Source organism: Solea solea, chromosome 3 (genome assembly GCF_958295425.1).
Source record: "Solea solea chromosome 3, fSolSol10.1, whole genome shotgun sequence".
In the NCBI taxonomy this organism is placed as follows: Eukaryota; Metazoa; Chordata; class Actinopteri; order Pleuronectiformes; family Soleidae; genus Solea; species Solea solea.
In genome coordinates, this window is record NC_081136.1 from 95335 (window position 1) to 116626 (window position 21292).

General features: G+C 41.0%; 1 protein-coding gene across 10 annotated transcripts in view; it reads right to left on the minus strand.

Moving 5' to 3' along the window:
* Positions 1–5868: 5868 nt before the first annotated feature.
* Positions 5869–21292, minus strand: part of anks1b (ankyrin repeat and sterile alpha motif domain containing 1B) — a 116086-nt gene continuing 100662 nt past the window's right edge. For 6 of the 10 annotated variants that reach the window (XM_058623850.1, XM_058623848.1, XM_058623852.1 and 3 more), the window contains 7 exons: positions 20626–20697; positions 18380–18466; positions 17636–17773; positions 17383–17550; positions 15359–15478; positions 8197–8288; positions 5869–7153 (listed from right to left, as the gene is read on the minus strand). In XM_058623850.1, the coding sequence (XP_058479833.1) occupies positions 7102–7153; positions 8197–8288; positions 15359–15478; positions 17383–17550; positions 17636–17773; positions 18380–18466; positions 20626–20697 (729 nt within the window). In that variant the 3' untranslated portion in view covers positions 5869–7101. Of the gene's footprint in view, positions 8289–15358; positions 15479–17382; positions 17551–17635; positions 17774–18379; positions 18467–20625; positions 20698–21292 lie in introns of all 10 variants that reach the window. The other 4 variants (XM_058623853.1, XM_058623854.1, XM_058623855.1 and 1 more) reach the window with 4 other exon arrangements.

Consider the following 21292-nt stretch of genomic DNA (forward strand, 5'->3'; position numbering starts at 1 on the left):
TTATTAGCTTCTTCTTTTTAAATTACAGAAGAATGATTTTATTTTCTGGAATTTAGAAGAGAAATACTTATGTTAGACTTCCATCTCATCCATCACTCTGCTGTAGTTTCTTTTCATTTTTAGATGGTGTCTTCTTACATGTGAAAGACGCAAAACAATTGATGAAAATCTGCTGTAGCACAGATAATTAGAATTCCATGTATTTTTAATCAATATCACAGTTAAATTATTCTTTTTTTGAATGAATTCCATGTATTATTTTTTTGTGATAAATATAGTCATCCAATATAGGATCATAATATTCCATTAAATGTCTCAAAATCAGTTCTACAACAGCCTTTAAAACCAGGAAAATATATCACAGATCCTACATCACAAAATGCTGATATTCAAAATCCAAGTTAATATCTCATGTCTGATAAAGTACATTATGGATTTATTGGTGAGACAGAAAGCAACATATTGAGTTTGCTATTTCATTCCTAAATTATTTACTAATGCAGAAGCATCTGAAATAATCTAGTATCAGAATCTTGGACTATTTATTATGTTTGGTTCTACAACTCTAACTTTATGTGTGTGCTTCTGTGTGTGTGTAGTGTTTCTCCTGACCTTGGCCAAACATTGGTTTGTGTTCCTGTCAGCTGTTGGCTCAGCTGCACGCCACCTTTATTGCTTTCCCTTGTTGTGCCAGACGGTGGAGAGCCAGAATTCATTCCAGGTTGGGTCATTTCCCATTTCTCCTTCTCTGCTTTACCTCCCCTCACCCATCTGTCCATATGGTGTGGGTTGGTGTAAGTAACACAGCCTAGGCTACAAACCGTACATCACACTGTCTAACCCATGCAGTTTCTCTGCTCATCTGCTCTTCTATGTGCTTTAAATAATAAAAAATAATAAACAAAAACATTTGCACATAGTCAACACAGTCACAAACAGCCTCACGCGCTGGCGACCGGATGCTGGATTTCATTTAAGGGATTAAGATGGCATGTGAGTTGGTGATGGTTTTGCACTCGTGTCTTCAGATGTAACCATTTTTGACAACAAGCTTAATTTGGGCTAATGGCTCTGTTGCAGAAGCAACTTTCTGTCTCTGAAATTAGGCTTGCATTTAAACAGAGTGCCTTAAGCACTGCTGCGATCAGTTGACTTTGCGTCCTCTCTGAGCTCTACAAAGAGCTCTCTTTATGAACACTCCATGTTTTTTTGTTTAATCTGTAATGTGTAGTTTGGAAGTTATGTTGAAGTTATGCTTATCTGCTGCGTGTCCAGTGATACAGACGTCCTGACTTTCACTCTCAAAGGAACAATGTAAAAGAATGTGAAGATCAATGTGAAATGAGGATGACATATGATAAATTGTGCTTATTCAACACTTTCAGAGAGAGCTTATATATTTGTTTTTATAACAAGGACAATACACCTAAATGCACCATGGGAACATGTTGCATTTCTTTGAAAGCTTTTCATATCAACGGTTTCTCAACTGCAGCTTAACTTCTGCTCTAGTTGAACTATTTGATTCTTTGTTGTGTAAAAGACGTGTTTGTGAGGTTTGTAAAGGTGACATTAGCAGCTTCATGTGAAGGCTCAGCTTCACCACTGTCACTTTGGTTGACTGCTGGAAGAAGACTTGCTGTGGTCGTGCAGAGTCGTCTTAGCTTTAGGTGACACAGGCGTCAAAGTCAGCTCAGAGATTCCGTCAGCTCTCATCGCCGTCATGCCAGTTGTGGTTTTTGTCGTCGTCTCCAGGGTAAAAGACATGCAGCCCCCCCCCCCCCCCACACACACACACACACACACACACATGCTTTAACACCACCCACCTTACATTTCAGCTCTGTACTGAGCTGCACAAAATGAAGCAAATTGTCGTTATGTAAACTTCTTCCCCTGAGCCTTTTGCAGTGCTGTCAAATCTCATTTTGCTGTAGCACTTAAACTACACACTTGGCCTCTGCTCATGTAGTAACTCAGAACACATTTAAACTCATGTTTAATGCAAACTTGTATACAAATGTGCACATTTATTGAAAACTTGAGGTGATTTTCTGTCTTCCCAAAATAACTCAAAACCTACCTTTTTAGAAAAGCATATAGCTATTTTTTTTATCTTGTTTTTACTCTGTAGCACTTTGAGATTTGTTGTTCGAATGTAAAGTGCAATACAAATTAAATCTATTATCATTATCATTATTATTATTATTATTATTATTATTATTATTATTAATAACTCTATTTGGATATTTACACTTGGTGTATTGTAATTTTGATCATTTTGGGATTTTATTGGTGATGGACAGGTATTGTTTCCCCCTGAAAACAGACAGTAAACAGGAAGTGCACCTGAGAGTGTTTCCTTTGGAGGACAGTGCAGGATTATGTTGTCCAGAGTTTGGACTGAGATCAAATATACCAGTCTACAGTGAGTGTTAACTGTATCACTGTTTTTATTTTTGCACATTCTGAGCCAAGCCCAGCAGGTTATGTGTTTGTCTGTGTGTGGGTTTACTTACCTTTTGTTCAAGTCTTTTACACAAGCAGTTCATTCCTCCTTCACTATCCAGCCAGTTGGTTTTTGTGTTTGACTGTTTGAATATATTATGATTATGTGAGTGCTGTTGCATCACATCTGCCAGGTGTTGTTGTTCAGCCAGTCATTAAAATGCAGTAAAGTGTCTTTATGTAAAACAGGACTTCAGTGCAGGTCCCACTCCCTTTTCTTGGCTCTGCATGTGTATTAAAGTTGGGTTATTTAGGTGTTAACCTAACTCTAACTGGGACTACACACCAGCTGCTTTTGCCCCAGATGTGACCAGCAGTCAGTTGTTCTCTGATTGAAGCTGCTTCTACTGACCAAATGGCAGATATTATGATGTGTATGTTGTTGTTGTTGTTGTTTGTACGTGAGCAGTTTTCTACATAGTCGTCTCATTTAGTCGGTAGCCGTGTGCGGCACATACCATCTGGATCTTTGGCCCTCCATCGCAGGCTGACAAAGAATGTACTCTTCCCATGTTACACTTCACTAAGGAATCTGCTAACAAACCACCATCTGGTTCAGGGTTTTCTTTTCATGGTGGAAAAATAAGCTGCAGCCTTTCTTTGTGTATTCCTGTCTTGCTCCATTATTGTCTTCTCATTGTCCCTCTTTGTGCCTTGTCAAGTCCTGCGCCTCCACCTCTGCCAGCACTGGAAATAAAATCGAGCTTTGGGGAGTCTAAATACAGCAGCCACTGGACTGCTCTTCACTTGTGGTCTAATCTCCCACAAACAATGTCTTCAAACACCTCCCACTATCCTTCCACAGTGGTCTGCTGCTTTTTACAAATAAATACAACATTTTCACCACAATGCACCAAACAGTCTTTACAGTAAACAGCCTTGTAGTCGTTTGTCAGATATTAGCTGTCCAGCCTGCAGAGTGTGAGCCTTTTCATTTGAGGGTTTATAGTTCATAAGTGAAGCTTGTTCAGCCGTTCACGTGCCTGCTGTAAATGTCAGTCCGCTGTAGTTTATCTCATCCTTACTACTACAAGTCACGTTGTTGTTGTTGTTTTTTGATAGGAGTCTTGTGAAAGATGGTGATGTGTGGAAATGAACCACCAGTGAAGTCAATTTTGCAGTAAGGATCGTTGTAGTAACCTGTTTTACTAGATGGAATTGTATTGTAGTTTATTTTAGCCTTTATACATAACACAACCTGAACCTTTATGTAGGTTGGGCTTTTCATTGATGCCAATAAACCAAAGACCACTAATAATCAGAAGGCAACCCTGCCTCTAACGCACACATGAACAGTCATGATAAACTGGTGAATGTACCATTTACGGTCGATACCGGGATGCAGCCTGCGACATGGACACACTCATTTGAATCGCTTTACAAAAGTCTTACCTAATACAGTCTCTGTCAAACAAAGTTGTTTTTTCTCACAGACTGGAAACTGAATCTAGAGAAAGTTGTGATTTCACTTCACAGCACAGAGGAGTCTTTCATCCCCTGCTGCCTCCAAATGTTTTACTTTGTGACAACGGTATTTTTAGAGAAAATCCCCATGGAAACAGTGTTTTGCGACAATTTATATAATAAATATTAATTTAATTAATTAATTAAAAATCCAGTTTTTGCTATGAATTGGTTGACCGCCCAACACTAAAACGGGTTATTTGGTAAGTCCACAAACCTACCAAATACAACAGCTTTAGAGCAGCAGCTCCTGCATCCCCACACGCTATAAATGCTGATTTTCTTAATGGAATTACAGTGGTTTACAAATGTGTTAAAGATTCTAATGGTGAGACAAAGTGGCAAAAATGTTGTAGACCTCGTAAAATCTGTGCCTGTTTCAGCAGCTGAATTGTTTTTCTTTCTTTGTCCCCACTGGCAAATATGTTTTCACTCATGTCAGCCATTCATGTTTGTCAATGCCTCATACAACCAAACTTTCAAAAAACCTCAATTACCACTTTAATAAGCAGTCCCATTCACATAATTTGATATGAAATTACTGTAGCACCCCCTGTTGACCTGAGAAGAAGTTAAATTTTCCACTTACCTCTGCGGAGCCTTTTAAACTGTGAACATATTTGGGTTTAATATCTGGCTGGAGGCTCTGTCAGTCAAATCCGGGCAGACCGTGTGGTGAGAACAGCAAGAGGGATCCCAGCCCCCAGACCCTGCCAACCGTTTCATGTTTGTTTAATTAAATCCTGCATCGCTAAGCTTTGTTTTATTGCATAAACACATTCTCTTCTGTTGGTTGTGTTTGTAATTTACTGATTAATTCATTCATACATTTATGTACCTGTGCTGCAGTGTCTGATTTACATTAAGGATCAAGACATGGACAATGACATGTCTGGCCTAAAATCTCTGAAAAACATCCACGGGAAACATGTTTCATCAACAAGGAAACAAATGGCAGAGGTTTGTTACTCATTCAGATTCATATTGTGTGAAGTCCCTTCAGTCAATGTTTAAAAGCACTTATTGTAAGTCGCTTTGGATAAAAGTGTCTGCTAAATGACATGTAATGTAATGTAATGTAATGTAATGTAATACATGGCTGCTGTGATGTTGAGCTGTCTGTTTGTCATGGCAGCGTCAATGTTACCTGTTACCTGCTTTTTCAACATTGCATCGAGGCTTGTGGGTCAAATTGTGCAGGGATTTGGTTGCCACGGAAACTAGCAACAGTTCAAGCCTGGTTTCATTACCACATGTATCAAAGTATCAGCTGGGCTGATTGAAGCTGATAATACATAAAACACCTCAGTTTGTAGATGTAGGATGCTTATCGATCTTATAACCTTCCTATCTCTGTCTCTATGTTAAGGTGGATGTGTGACAGTGAAAGGAGAGAAGCGTTGGGCTCGTCCTCATCAACGCTGCTGTCAAATTCAACCTGAGGTATGTGTCGCGCACTGTTATTGTCATTGAGTGTAATAGTTTTGTTGCTCTTCTGTTGGTAAACCAGTTGATTACAACAGTGTAAAAACTCATTTCAGTTTTCAAGAAGACTTGTTCAAATGTGATATGTACCATAAGTCACTTATTGTAAATGTAAATGAGCCTCGTTTAGGCTTTTGGGGCATCGAAACTGCTGATGTCACAGATCATGGTGAATATGTCGTCGTTGGGAAACTGTGATTCTTAATTTAACGTAATTATACATCAATTAAAAAAACAAAAACAGTTTCATGACATTAAGTCCTGAAAAATACCAAACAACTTGCCCCTTTTAGCAAGTTTTTATGTAAACTACAAAAACAAAGCTATAGTTGATCATTGGTTTAACAGACTTTTTCTATATAAAGGGAAAAGAGAAAATAACATAGACAACTTAATCTCAAGGATACATAATGGTTGTACAAGTTGTATTTTATTTCATGTGCTTTACAAGGATATAAATAATGGCCAAAATTACAAAAATCAGTGTGCTGGAAGCCCAAGCCTATGTACATTAGTAGGTCAGCAGTGATGTAACCGTATAACTCATTTCCGTTTTCACTCAAAATACAATCTCTACATGTAACACTTTTCTTTTTTTTTAAATTTCCAACCTTTATGTTTTTGTACCTTGTTTCCAGTGCCATATACTGCAAATCCTTTATTCTTTTCTGTTTTACATTACACATATGAACAATGAGTTGGCAAAATATCTATATACATTTTATAATTGGATAATATCTCATCCAAATGATACAGTAATACTGCGTTTAAAATAGTCCATCTGCTAGAGGAGAGCCCCATGAGAAATGATGGAGGGTTGACCTGACGAGTTAGCAAGCCAACTGCAACGTTCACTCTCTGTTCATAACTTCTGTCGTCTACTTTGACATTTTTTTACTTTTTTTTTTTTTTTTTTAAAGGATGGCCATCATTCTCAAGCTCAAGTTTGATCTCAGCATATCATAGAAAAATAATGTAACATTAAGACAACAGTAGACAAGAATTGCACAAGAATAATCATAATCATCATGGTCATATAATACTCTCATATTAAACATTAAAATGTCGGGCAATATGAATAGAATACTTTTTTGAAACATCAGATGCAGTTTTGTTCACATAGGTGACACACCTGTTGCAGTTGAAGCGTGTTGCAGCTTAGTCCAATCACATTTACACGCTTGTGCATATATATATATATGTATACACATACATGTATATATACGTATATATATATTATTTTCTGACTACAAAGAAAATCAAAAAGACCAAAAAAAGAGCCAGCCAGACGTCGTCGAACACATTCCCATTCCAACATTGACACATGCCCAGTGGTGCCTTGAGCCAGCGCAACAGATGCCCTCTAACCTGCCCAAACACTCCCTGCTGGCTGCATAAAACAGATCCTGCTGTCGCTGCAGAAAGTTGAGGCGGCTTCAAAATAAGTGTACATTCAGAGCAGACGGTCGTCTGTCAACATGTAGTTCAGTTAGTGTGTGTTAAAGACTTTACTGTGTCAAGCATCATGTGGATGAATTTTCAAATTTTTGTAGTCAACCTTAAACACTGCAGTGGTTCCAAGTTTGTAGTCCATTGTAGTCCTTTTTGCATTGTATGTATGACAAGGTCCGTGTTTAGGGCTGGCTACATTCTTTGTATTCCACAGTAAGACATGACATGAGCGTCCGGCTTTTCCCTGCAAATGAGATGACATCACTTATCGAGAGAGCCCTCACACCCCGCCTCTCCACCGGCCCCCCTGCTCAGCAAATCCAAAATGGCCACCATGCGTCTCACAAGTCACATGCTAAAACCTTTTACATACAAGATTTTCTTCCCCCAAATAAAATAGGATAGGATTATGCCCAGGGAAAGAAACGCAGCGTATGTACACATGTTCTGAAAAAAACACCTACATCTTCCTGTGTCACAGGTCAAGTTTAAAGCTGTTAGTCAAAGAAATGAACGTTAGCATATTCAAAAAACAAACAAGAAAAAGCAAGTCTGATATAAAGTACATTCTGGTAGCCTGCTGAATGAACCAGTTTAAGTCTAAAGTTAGACTGTGCTACATCTCTTCTTCTCTTTTATTTTAAAAAACCTTCTTAAAAAAAGTCTCCACTTTCCTCCTGTTGTCATGTTTAGACAACATGTCATGTTTAGACATGGTCCCAGCTCCCACTCTGGGCTGAACAGACAGTTAAAACACTGTGACGGTTCTTATTTCAAATCTCTCAGAGGACAGAGGGGCTGAACTGTGGATCGAAGCGAGGGATGGAGGCAGGAGGAGATAGACGGATTCATAGAGCTACACCTATCAACAAGTGCTTGACTGCTGACTGACCGACAGACAGGAAGTGGGGAAAACCAAGCTGACCGTTCCCCCTACAGGTGGACTGCACCCCACCCCTGGGTTCAAAGGTCATGCGCCAGGCCTGCAGGCAGGAAGATGGGGCCCAGGCCAAAGAAGGGGAGAGCAGAAACGAAAGAAAGGAAAGGAGACAAAGAGAAAGACGGCGCAGCGCCAAACGTCATCATGCAGTGGACAGGCTCAGCTAATGGGGGCGGGGCGGGATGTTTTGTTTTTTTATTTTCAGCCGGTGAGGTGACACAGCGGCGGCGTGCGTCGCTCGAGCCCAACTCCGGGGCGGGGCCCCAGTACAGGGCAACCTCTGAAAGGCACACACACACACAGGAGTGGACAAGGCGGGTGTATGTTAGAAAATAGTGGTCTCGTACTTGGTGTTGACTCCTCTCTTGGCCTCCTGACCCGGCTCCACAATCCATGGCACGTTGGCATGACCCTTCTGGTCCATGGACGGCTGCTCCATCTGAAACAAAACAATAATGGAAAGACTTTAAAATGAGGGAAATAAACACATGAGGAGAAGTGAAGGAGGAGAAGGAGACGTTTTTTTTTACATAACTGGTTCCTGTTCGTGAAAATCGACATAACCGACACAATTTGCCTGATTCCACAATCTGTGAAAACATTAATATGGTGGAGTGAAAGGGACAGAGTCATGTAGTGGAAACTGATGACATAAGCTGAACAGGGAATGATCTGAAAATGACCTTTATATACATATAACATGTTAAAGTATCACCTTTTTATAAAAGCATCAAACATGGAGGTTACATTCTGCCCTGAGTCTTTACACTAACACAGCAACAAAACTATCCAGTTATCTCTTACACACACATTCATACATATTTGTCTTATAATGCATTCCATCTCCGTCTAAGAAGTCTAAGACCAAGTGTTTATCCTCGGAAAGCTCTTTCAAAAAGTGAGTACCAGCCATCACAAAGATATTAGTGTCAGTACTACACACCAGCACACACACACACAGACACACACGCAGTACCGTTTGCCATGGTGTGGTTTGCAGGTTTGTGACAGTACACCTCAACTTTGCTTTTGTGTCCACCACAATGTAAACTAGATTTCCGCAATTCCGTGCCGAAATTTCGAGTGTGCCTGCAGTTCTTGCGGCATGTGTCTTCGCGTGCAGGACTTGTGCTGGTAAAGGATTGAGTGGTATTTTGGCGGAATCACCCTTTGAAAGAGAATAACTCATAAACCCCTCCCACTCCCTGATGCCCCCTCCCCCTTCCGAACACCTGCGTTATAAAATCTAAAAATGTGGATTGAACCTTTAAAAGCATTTAGACAGAGTGGTATTTTGGTGGACTCACCCTTTAAAAACACCAAGTTTTAGAGGAGATAACAAGACGGATCAGAGAGGACTCAGACGCAGAGGCCTTTTAATGGTCTTTATTGGCACTCGTAAACAATTCTCAAGGCAGGTCCTCTTTACTGAGGAAAAACAAAAGCGTGGCTATGAAAACCTATAACAAATTGCGAGCGCAACGCTCTACAAGAGAAACGTTGTGGAACTATAAACGCGGAACAAAAAAAAATCACTCCGAAGAGGAAACATACTCGGACTAAGGTTATCATGTAAAACTTAAACAGAAAACTCTCCAAACGGAGGAAAACACGGCTCTAAACACTTCAAAACAAAAGCTAACTCAAAAGCACAATCCTAATGATTGGCGATCCTTAACCAACTAAGAATGAGATAAAAAACAAAACGCAATCTAAATGATTGGATCTAACTAATAAAAGGTAAGTCACAAGCCTAGTGATTGGAGTTCCTAAAAGGCTGTGAAAATTAACAAACAAAAAATCTCTCCCAAGGAGGAAAACAAAAGCTATAAATCTTAACTAAGGTATCAGCTAACAGGCTATGATAAGAAAACTTACAAAATAAAGCATCGCTCACCAAGAGGATCAAAAACTTGAGGATTCTGGGGTTGTGACGAGGCGCTATGGTGATCAGGCATGGACGAAAACACACTGGCACTGAAACAGGGGAACAGGGAGTTTTTATAGTCCACATGGCTTAATTGTCAGCAGGTGTGTGTAATCAGGGCCGGCAGAGGAGGGGGTGGGGCAAACTGCTGGAGTGACAGGAGAGAGGGAGAGAGAGAGATTCACAATTCCCTCTGTTTCCCATTCTCACAGAGAAAACAGCATGTTTTAAAGTTGTCATATCTCAAGAACGGTTGATGATAGAGATAAAATTTTTGGTTTGTGAGCGCCAGGAGGCTTTCAGCAGCTCCCATCTCAAAATTTGTGACAAACGGGCGTGAATTGACAGAGAAATCACAGTTTTAAAATCACCCTCATCTTGATTTTCCACAACTCCAAAGCAGACATTTTAACATGGGAGTGAATTGAGACTGTGACCAGAGTTCTCTGTGCTTTGAGGTGATTTTAAGAAAAACTACAAGTCATATGAACATGACAAACACACACAGGGTTAGACGACAACCATGGCAACATTTTGATGTAAAAATTGTCTCTGTAGGTTGGAAATTGTGGGCAGGAGAAGAGTTTGTTTAGAAGTTTTTCTGATTATTTTGCTGGATCTTGCTAGAGTGTGTCACTCTAGCTCACACCTAACGACCACACACACACCCATTATAAAATCAGAAAGCTTTGAAAAAAAAGTACAAAACTTAAACTGCGATAGTTCAAAAACCGTAACATGTATCAAAATGTCGACTTAGGTCAGAAAAGTCCCAAGTCTTGTGACCCGTTTAAACTTCCAACCACGTTTCTACGTTAAAGTATGACGACACTGTGATGCTCCAAAGCGGGCTTGGTTTTTTTCGGTCTCCCATCCACTTCAATGTTAATTTTTGTTCAGTTTTTTGTAAATATTATCCCAATGGTTATATGAAAATCTTAGAAAAGTCATAGCACACCATTCCCGGTCAAGGCGCACATTTTGATATAACTTGTGTTGGGGGTTTCTCAAAGATGCAGGAGGAGTAGCGTGCCAAACTTTTGGGGGCGCGAGAATAATATCAAGCAGAACTAGATTTCCGCAATTCCGTGCCGAAATTTCGAGTGTGCCTGCAGTTCTTGCGGCATGTGTCTTCGCGTGCAGGACTTGTGCTGGTAAAGGATTGAGTGGTATTTTGGTGGAATCACCCTTTGAAAGAGAATAACTCATAAACCCCTCCCACTCCCTGATGCCCCCTCCCCCTTCCGAACACCTGCGTTATAAAATCTAAAAATGTGGATTGAACCTTTAAAAGCATTTAGACAGAGTGGTATTTTGGTGGACTCACCCTTTAAAAACACCAAGTTTTAGAGGAGATAACAAGACGGATCAGAGAGGACTCAGACGCAGAGGCCTTTTAATTGTCTTTATTGGCACTCGTAAACAATTCTCAAGGCAGGTCCTCTTTACTGAGGAAAAACAAAAGCGTGGCTATGAAAACCTATAACAAATTGCGAGCGCACCGCTCTACAAGAGAAACGTTGTGGAACTATAAACGCGGAACAAAAAAATCACTCCGAAGAGGAAACATACTCGGACTAAGGTTATCATGTAAAACTTAAACAGAAAACTCTCCAAACGGAGGAAAACACGGCTCTAAACACTTCAAAACAAAAGCTAACTCAAAAGCACAATCCTAATGATTGGCGATCCTTAACCAACTAAGAATGAGATAAAAAACAAAACGCAATCTAAATGATTGGATCTAACTAATAAAAGGTAAGTCACAAGCCTAGTGATTGGAGTTCCTAAAAGGCTGTGAAAATTAACAAACAAAAAATCTCTCCCAAGGAGGAAAACAAAAGCTATAAATCTTAACTAAGGTATCAGCTAACAGGCTATGATAAGAAAACTTACAAAATAAAGCATCGCTCACCAAGAGGATCAAAAACTTGAGGATTCTGGGGCTGTGACGAGGCGCTATGGTGATCAGGCATGGACGAAAACACACTGGCACTGAAACAGGGGAACAGGGAGTTTTTATAGTCCACATGGCTTAATTGTCAGCAGGTGTGTGTAATCAGGGCCGGCAGAGGAGGGGGCGGGGCAAACTGCTGGAGTGACAGGAGAGAGGGAGAGAGAGAGATTCACAATCCCCTCTGTTTCCCATTCTCACAGAGAAAACAGCATGTTTTAAAGTTGTCATATCTCAAGAACGGTTGATGATAGAGATAAAATTTTTGGTTTGTGAGCGCCAGGAGGCTTTCAGCAGCTCCCATCTCAAAATTTGTGACAAACGGGCGTGAATTGACAGAGAAATCACAGTTTTAAAATCACCCTCATCTTGATTTTCCACAACTCCAAAGCAGACATTTTAACATGGGAGTGAATTGAGACTGTGACCAGAGTTCTCTGTGCTTTGAGGTGATTTTAAGAAAAACTACAAGTCATATGAACATGACAAACACACACAGGGTTAGACGATAACCATGGCAACATTTTGATGTAAAAATTGTCTCTGTAGGTTGGAAATTGTGGGCAGGAGAAGAGTTTGTTTAGAAGTTTTTCTGATTATTTTGCTGGATCTTGCTAGAGTGTGTCACTCTAGCTCACACCTAACGACCACACACACACCCATTATAAAATCAGAAAGCTTTGAAAAAAAGTACAAAACTTAAACTGCGATAGTTCAAAAACCGTAACATGTATCAAAATGTCGACTTAGGTCAGAAAAGTCCCAAGTCTTGTGACCCGTTTAAACTTCCAACCACGTTTCTACGTTAAAGTATGACGACACTGTGATGCTCCAAAGCGGGCTTGGTTTTTTTCGGTCTCCCATCCACTTCAATGTTAATTTTTGTTCAGTTTTTTGTAAATATTATCCCAATGGTTATATGAAAATCTTAGAAAAGTCATAGCACACCATTCCCGGTCAAGGCGCACATTTTGATATAACTTGTGTTGGGGGTTTCTCAAAGATGCAGGAGGAGTAGCGTGCCGAAATAACGGGAGGGCGCGAGAATAAAAAGCAGAATAAACGCGCACGATTACAAGAGATGCCTTGCAGCGCAAGGCATTCTAGTGAGAACCCTAGGGTTCTCACTAGAATGCCTTGCAGCTGCAGGCACTAACTAGATTTCCGCAATTCCGTGCCGAAATTTCGAGTGTGCCTGCAGTTCTTGCGGTATGTGTCTTCGCGTGCAGGACTTGTGCTGGTAAAGGATTGAGTGGTACACCCTTTGAAAGAGAATAACTCATAAACCCCTCCCACTCCCTGATGCCCCCTCCCCCTTCCGAACACCTGCGTTATAAAATCTAAAAATGTGGATTGAACCTTTAAAAGCATTTAGACAGAGTGGTATTTTGGTGGACTCACCCTTTAAAAACACCAAGTTTTAGAGGAGATAACAAGACGGATCAGAGAGGACTCAGACGCAGAGGCCTTTTAATTGTCTTTATTGGCACTCGTAAACAATTCTCAAGGCAGGTCCTCTTTACTGAGGAAAAACAAAAGCGTGGCTATGAAAACCTATAACAAATTGCGAGCGCAACGCTCTACAAGAGAAACGTTGTGGAACTATAAACGCGGAACAAAAAAATCACTCCGAAGAGGAAACATACTCGGACTAAGGTTATCATGTAAAACTTAAACAGAAAACTCTCCAAACGGAGGAAAACACGGCTCTAAACACTTCAAAACAAAAGCACAATCCTAATGATTGGCGATCCTTAACCAACTAAGAATGAGATAAAAAACAAAACGCAATCTAAATGATTGGATCTAACTAATAAAAGGTAAGTCACAAGCCTAGTGATTGGAGTTCCTAAAAGGCTGTGAAAATTAACAAACAAAAAATCTCTCCCAAGGAGGAAAACAAAAGCTATAAATCTTAACTAAGGTATCAGCTAACAGGCTATGATAAGAAAACTTACAAAATAAAGCATCGCTCACCAAGAGGATCAAAAACTTGAGGATTCTGGGGCTGTGACGAGGCGCTATGGTGATCAGGCATGGACGAAAACACACTGGCACTGAAACAGGGGAACAGGGAGTTTTTATAGTCCACATGGCTTAATTGTCAGCAGGTGTGTGTAATCAGGGCCGGCAGAGGAGGGGGCGGGGCAAACTGCTGGAGTGACAGGAGAGAGGGAGAGAGAGAGATTCACAATCCCCTCTGTTTCCCATTCTCACAGAGAAAACAGCATGTTTTAAAGTTGTCATATCTCAAGAACGGTTGATGATAGAGATAAAATTTTTGGTTTGTGAGCGCCAGGAGGCTTTCAGCAGCTCCCATCTCAAAATTTGTGACAAACGGGCGTGAATTGACAGATAAATCACAGTTTTAAAATCACCCTCATCTTGATTTTCCACAACTCCAAAGCAGACATTTTAACATGGGAGTGAATTGAGACTGTGACCAGAGTTCTCTGTGCTTTGAGGTGATTTTTAGAAAAACTACAAGTCATATGAACATGACAAACACACACAGGGTTAGACGACAACCATGGCAACATTTTGATGTAAAAATTGTCTCTGTAGGTTGGAAATTGTGGGCAGGAGAAGAGTTTGTTTAGAAGTTTTTCAGATTATTTTGCTGGATCTTGCTAGAGTGTGTCACTCTAGCTCACACCTAACGACCACACACACACCCATTATAAAATCAGAAAGCTTTGAAAAAAAGTACAAAACTTAAACTGCGATAGTTCAAAAACCGTAACATGTATCAAAATGTCGACTTAGGTCAGAAAAGTCCCAAGTCTTGTGACCCGTTTAAACTTCCAACCACGTTTCTACGTTAAAGTATGACGACACTGTGATGCTCCAAAGCGGGCTTGGTTTTTTTCGGTCTCCCATCCACTTCAATGTTAATTTTTGTTCAGTTTTTTGTAAATATTATCCCAATGGTTATATGAAAATCTTAGAAAAGTCATAGCACACCATTCCCGGTCAAGGCGCACATTTTGATATAACTTGTGTTGGGGGTTTCTCAAAGATGCAGGAGGAGTAGCGTGCCGAAATAACGGGAGGGCGCGAGAATAAAAAGCAGAATAAACGCGCACGATTACAAGAGATGCCTTGCAGCGCAAGGCATTCTAGTGAGAACCCTAGGGTTCTCACTAGAATGCCTTGCAGCTGCAGGCACTAATAAACGCGCAGGATAACAAGAGATGCTTGCAGCGCAAGGCATTCTAGTGAGAACCCTAGGGTTCTCACTAGAATGCCTTGCAGCTGCAGGCACTAATGACATGCTCATCTTTGAAGAAGAAGGAAAAACACGGCCTTTTTCACGATTGTCACACTATTGATTTTCTGTTGACAAATCAACAGACAGCGTCTAACATCGACCTCAATGGAAGGGATTATTTTAGTATCCTTTTCAAAGTTAGGTGATGAAAATGCAAATATCGGCATGAATGGTGGAAGTGGGTTAGCTAACTGGAGAGTAAAACATTCAAGAATGAGACACAAACACTCGAGGGATGCAGTCAGGTGAAGAATGCGACAGAAGAAAATGGAAGCACTTACAGATGGCGCTTTCTCCTTGATTTCAAAGAAAAGGCGTGTAGAAATAAAGGATAAGAGAAGCAAAAGCGTGGAGGACCTGTGACTGAGCTTTGTGAGGAAGATGGAAGAGTCGAGAGGGAGGAAGAGAAGGGTGGACAGGAGGCCGGTGAGGGGTGTAAATGTGGCCCAGTGACCAGCGGCTGGAGGGGGACATGACCTACGGGGCAGAGGTCACATAATGGTCAAGTTGGGCCTGCTGGGCAGCAAACAAGAACAGCAAGGCAAAAACTAGAAGGTTGAGCAGCTGCATGGCAACAACAATTCAGAACCAAAGCAAAAGCCATGGCAACAACATGGTCATTGCCCTGGCAACAGCGAGGGACTGCAGCGATGCTAGAATACAGCAAAACTCCAGCTCCACTACGCTACATTTATATAGCAGCTCCTGCATGGCAACAAGACACCCAGCATGATGAGTATGAAGACATCACTCTTCTGGCAACAGATGCTTATTTTGTCAAAAGACATTTCAGCCAATTAGGCAAGATAGCTTCTGCTTGCATTTCAGTTATTTTTACATAGAAATGTAAGCGTTAACGTGACTCATGGATGAGTAGAAGCCAATCGGCTGCTTGGAGACAAGCTATTTAAACTCCTCTGACAGCATTTTTCCACTTGTCTCACACGGGTAGGGTCATATATTTCAACTCCATTTTGAAGCATTGGACCAACATGCCGAAGCAGATCAAAGACAAGTCTCACATCAGACACGCGCACACTGATAAGGTTAAGTTAAGTGGATGTTGAGGGAGATTTACGAGCAGAACATAAAAATGTGTGTGTGTGTGAGGGTGTGGAGAAACTGAAAAACAAAGCAACAGTATTTTATACTGCACAAGGGTCTCCAAGGTGCTGCAGGATGGAGATTATGGCAGGCAGGTGGCAGGAATATTAAGTGAATCCTGCAGTATACCCTGCTACACATCACAAGCCATTGACTACACACACAAGCACACAGCGGAAAAGGCAATTAATGGTTAATGTAACTGTGGTGGAGTCAGCAAAGTGTGTGTGTGCACAAGCCATCATTCATGATCTCCATGGTCACAGGACCACACACACACACACACACACACACACACGCGCATATGCACAAACACTGCTGTTTTCCCTCCTCTCTCACTGTCTCTCTCTCTTGCTCTAACTTTAGAACATGAGTGTGTTCCTCCGTCACCGTCTCTTTCTTTCCATGACTCACAGTATGTGAGAGTATGTAACGCTCCAAACGCACCGATGTAGCAGCCACCGTAACTCTATACCAGGTCCTTTAAGACACACATGTGCTGCTCTGTAGTGGCACTATTTTAAAGCTGTGTCGGGGTTAATGTGAGGTTGACAGGTTTGCAGACAGACTTTGTGACGCTCTGGCTGGAGGAGGCATAAAAAAGGAAGGATCGCGCCTGCACTTGGAGACGTCATTAATGACAGAATGGGGGAGCACAAGTATCTAATATCACAAAGCCAGTGTTAAGCAAACCAATTTGACACTGTTGAAGATACCAGTAGGAGAGATGGAAGGTAGACATTTCATTTCTTTGAGTTTAACGGATGGAGCGTTATAGCATTCCAAACACACACACGCATGTAAACGGGCCTCATCAATCCGCCCGGTGTGTAAGAGACTGTGACCCAGAGGACACTCAAATATCAAGCTGCACCTCTGTCACATCCCCTGCTGGGCAACAGCTCTCATCCATGCACAACAAGAGCTCTCCAGGATAATCCTAGGGTTGAAAATGACGTGAAATTAGTAAATGAGCGGGAATGAGAGACTGTGATGAATCAGAGTAGAAGGATGGAAATTTAGGACGGGGAGCTGGTTATGACTGTGATGCAGTAACATCAGAAATCAAGGTGGAAAAATCCATCACACAAATGTTTTTTGTTTGTTTTTTGAACTAAAATCATCACCATCATGTGTATCAACTTTGGAAAGGGAATAGAGAAATATATTCTAACATGTGTATAATGTCTGTTAGAAACTGTCACAGTATATACTTGGAGTTGCTGGGACAGATTTTCCCCTCTTACTGTTTACGGCTTTGTGGCAAAGTTGCTTACAGATTTGCGGATGTTGATGCGGGGTTTGGGGACAGGTTTGCTGGGCTTGCTGTCGAAGCTCTCAGGCAGTGTGGACGACCCGTGGCCACTCTTTCTGGCCTGCAGTGCTAGCTGGTACGCCACCTCGAAGGCCTGACCCAGTGTGAGGATGATCTCGTATGCCATGTTCTGTCAACAGAAGGTTCATGTGATAACAGGAATGACAATGTGGTATAACAGATATGGTGACAGCGTTTATTTAGTTGGCACTGACCACATCGAAAGCAGTGAAGACATGGCAGTAGTGGTGACTGGACTTGAGGTCTTTGGTGATGTAGGCAAATGTAGACAGATCCTCTGGATCCTGAGCAGCACACGAGATGTTACGGATTTCATGTTCTGCAATGATATTCTGCAGAGACATAGAAGAGCAGAGGATAAAGATGAATGAACTGGAGAAGAGAATGCAGATAAAGCCAATGTCCCAATTGAATTTACATTTTGAATGAGCCTCACTTTATTTATGTAATACTCTCATTACCATTTCTTTTCTTATATTGTTCTCTCTCCTGTACATTAGTCACAGCTGGATCAGGATGGAGATATTGAAAAGTGTTCTGCAGCAGGAAAATGTAAGGTATCTATGAATTGTTTCCAGTCAATGTATTACTAATTGAATGACCTTCCAAAATATAACATACCTCCATGATGTTTTTATGGTTTATGTACATGGATGCTGTACGAGTCCGTCTCGGCACCACCACACATTTGTCTCACATTCAAACCTTGAGCTTTCTAGTCTTTATTTATTAGTAAGTATTGACCCCCTTCACTGTCAGCTCATGTATTACATTCTGATTATTGACTTTTGTACTTCTTTCACACCTTATTCATTATACATTTGCCAGGCTACAGCAAAAGGAGACATCAGTGCTGTGGCCACACCTGACACCTCCTGCTGGTGTTCAAAAGCATGACCATTCAACGTGTTATTCAGTAAGTAAGCCGTGAGCGTCACCTTATTTGTGGCATCGATGAACTTGACTCCTTTGTAGGACACAGAGAGAACGATGGTCGGCACCTTCTTCATCTGTTCTGTCGACTTCTTGGAGTAAACAGAAAAAAACAAAGATAGAGACACATAGAGGAGAGAGGCAGACAGGACTTTGTCACATAAAAGAAAAATTATAATGAAAAAAAACAAACAAATACTAATCAATGACAACACAGACAAACACCACTGGTGAAAATTCTAACTTGAACTGTTCTGAGTCATAGAATACAGCCCTCAAGCACTCCAGACTGTATGAAGTAATTACTGAGTTGTCCAGCAGATGGTGCTGTGATCGCAGCTTGGCCTCTTTGCTCATAAGAAAGTTTTAAGTTTATAAGTTTATTAATCCCCTTAGGGAAAGTATTCCTCTGCATTTGACCCATCCTATAATTAGGAGCAGTGGGCTGCCACACTGAGGAGCGCCCGGGGAGCATTGGGGGTTGGGTACTTTGCTCAGGGGTACCCCAGCCCTTTTTGGCCAGGTGGGGATTTGAACCGGTGACCCTCCAATTACAAGTCAAGTTCCCTTTCCACTTGGCCACGGGGTGCCCCACAAAAAAGACGCAAAGTTGAGTGGAAATTGAGCGGAAAACCATGACACAAACGCAGCGTGTGGAAAAACTTCTGATTCTACAACATTTATGTCGTGTGTGTGTATGAAATATCAGAATATCTTTGTCTGTAAAGAAAGTTTTGTAATACACGTTTAAGCATAGTTTTTGGAAAGAAAAAATGACCGCTTTGAATGAACAGGACATAATCGATGTTTTAGAAGCCTCATCAGGTCTATAAGCATGTGAAGAAAAAAGAATAATAATAATGAGGAAAGCATGAAGTAAGGAAATTAACTCTATTACCAGTCCATTCAAATCATCTCCAGTGGTTGAAGGTTGCTGCTTCATTAAAACACAACGTTCAAATTACATTTCTAAATTCAATTGACTGTAAAACAACACACCCAATAAGTTTGTTGGATTTTAAATCATAACAGGCTCCCACACTATCTCTTCTCCTTCCTTTTAATTACAAACTGCACCGGCACTTTAACACGTCTCAATTACCTGTGTCTGTGCTCACGATGCAGTGAGGCGCTTTGGGGAATCGTGTGATTTACGGCAACATCAGCATTGCCCTTCTAGCTGTCATTCTATCTGCCAAAACCTTAAATCTATTCAAAGAAATGGATGTGAGATGATTCTCTTTTCCGACTACCTCACTTGTCATCTCCTCTCAGTATCCACATTTCTATCACACTTTCATTCTCCCACTGTCGAATCTACTCGCAGCTTTCCGTATCTGTGTCTTTGTTCTGTTCTTTTCTCTGCTGCTGCTGCTGCTGCTGCTGCTGCTGCTGCTGCTGCTGCTGCTGCTGCTGCTGCTGCTGCTGCAGTTCAGCCCTGTCAAGATCATGTAATTGCAGAAAAGCTGACAAAGGCAGCGCTGCCAGTGACGAGGCTGTGAAGTTGGGATTTAAATATCCATATCTACCTCCACAGTGTAGGGATGGAGTGACAGATAAAAGCAGGGATGCTGGAAACAGGGGCAAGCAGAGATTGATATGATGTGCAATTCACTTAATTACACAACACTGGTGCACCACAAAGGTGTGTCAGACAGGGAGCTGTAGAGAAGAGCGGAAGATGAGGAGTGAGAGGAACAGAAACATTTGCTCATGAATCTCATAATTTATCTTCACAATGCAGCTGCATCTCTGGATGAAAGTGAGAGATATTCACTGAAGACTGGAGGAGACGGTGATACAGTGGAATATGAAAAAACATGGGATAGCAGGGGAAAGAGAGTTGTAGTAGGAAATGGAAACAGAGTGTGAAGCTGAGTGACACTGAGTGGGAGGAAGAAATAAGGTGATATTAGGTAAAAGGGGATTCGTGGGGCACTGAGCCACCCAAGCAAGGATAATACAAATGAATCCCTCGACGTACAGTCTATATAATAATTTCAGTGTTTAAGTGAAAGAGCACCAAGTGTGTGTGAGGCCAGAATTAAAGGCCCTGTCATCAGAGTGGCCACATGATTTCTTTCCATGAAAAGATAACATTCTAATTATTCCCTGAAAGATGTTTGATAGCGTCTGACCAGTGTAATGTAATCTACAAAAAGACCAAGCTGATTCCTCTTCAGGTCAGGTTCATGCACTTGTAGACAAACATGACTGCAGCACTTGTAAAATGTATGAAACTGTGCTTTACCCTCATTTTGGCACAAGCATCTTGTGTGGACTCTGTCCCTCTCAGCTCTTTCACCAGCATGGAGCCCAGATACTGTGGAGAAGACACAAACACACACAGGTTTAGTAAAGGTTTGGTAAGAGCAGGACCAGTCCAGATTTTGCACAGTGTAGTTTGTTCAATTATCAACTTTATCAACACATTTGTTAAATGTGTTGTTTACTATAAACTATACTATGACTTTTTTTGTCTCATTTTGGATGACATACTATACTATGACTTTTTTGATTGATTTTGGATGACATACTATACTATGACTTTTTTTTAAGGGATTTTGGACAACATACTATACTATGACTTTTTTTTAAGGGATTTTGGACAACATACTATACTATGACTTTTTTGTCTCATTTTGGACGACATATTATACTATGACATTTTTGAGTGATTTTGGACGACATACTATACTACGACTTTTTTGAGTGATTTTGGACGACATACTATACTATGAATTTTTTGAGTAATTTGGACGACATACTAAAGTATAACATTTTGGACAAGATACTAAGACATTCCGGTAAACTTTCTGTTGTTTCCACCAGGTCTTGAACCCGGGTCCCTTGCTTCAATGTCAAGAGTCCGAACCTCTAGACCAAGCGTGAGGCCCAAAACAACGACTCTTTTGTCT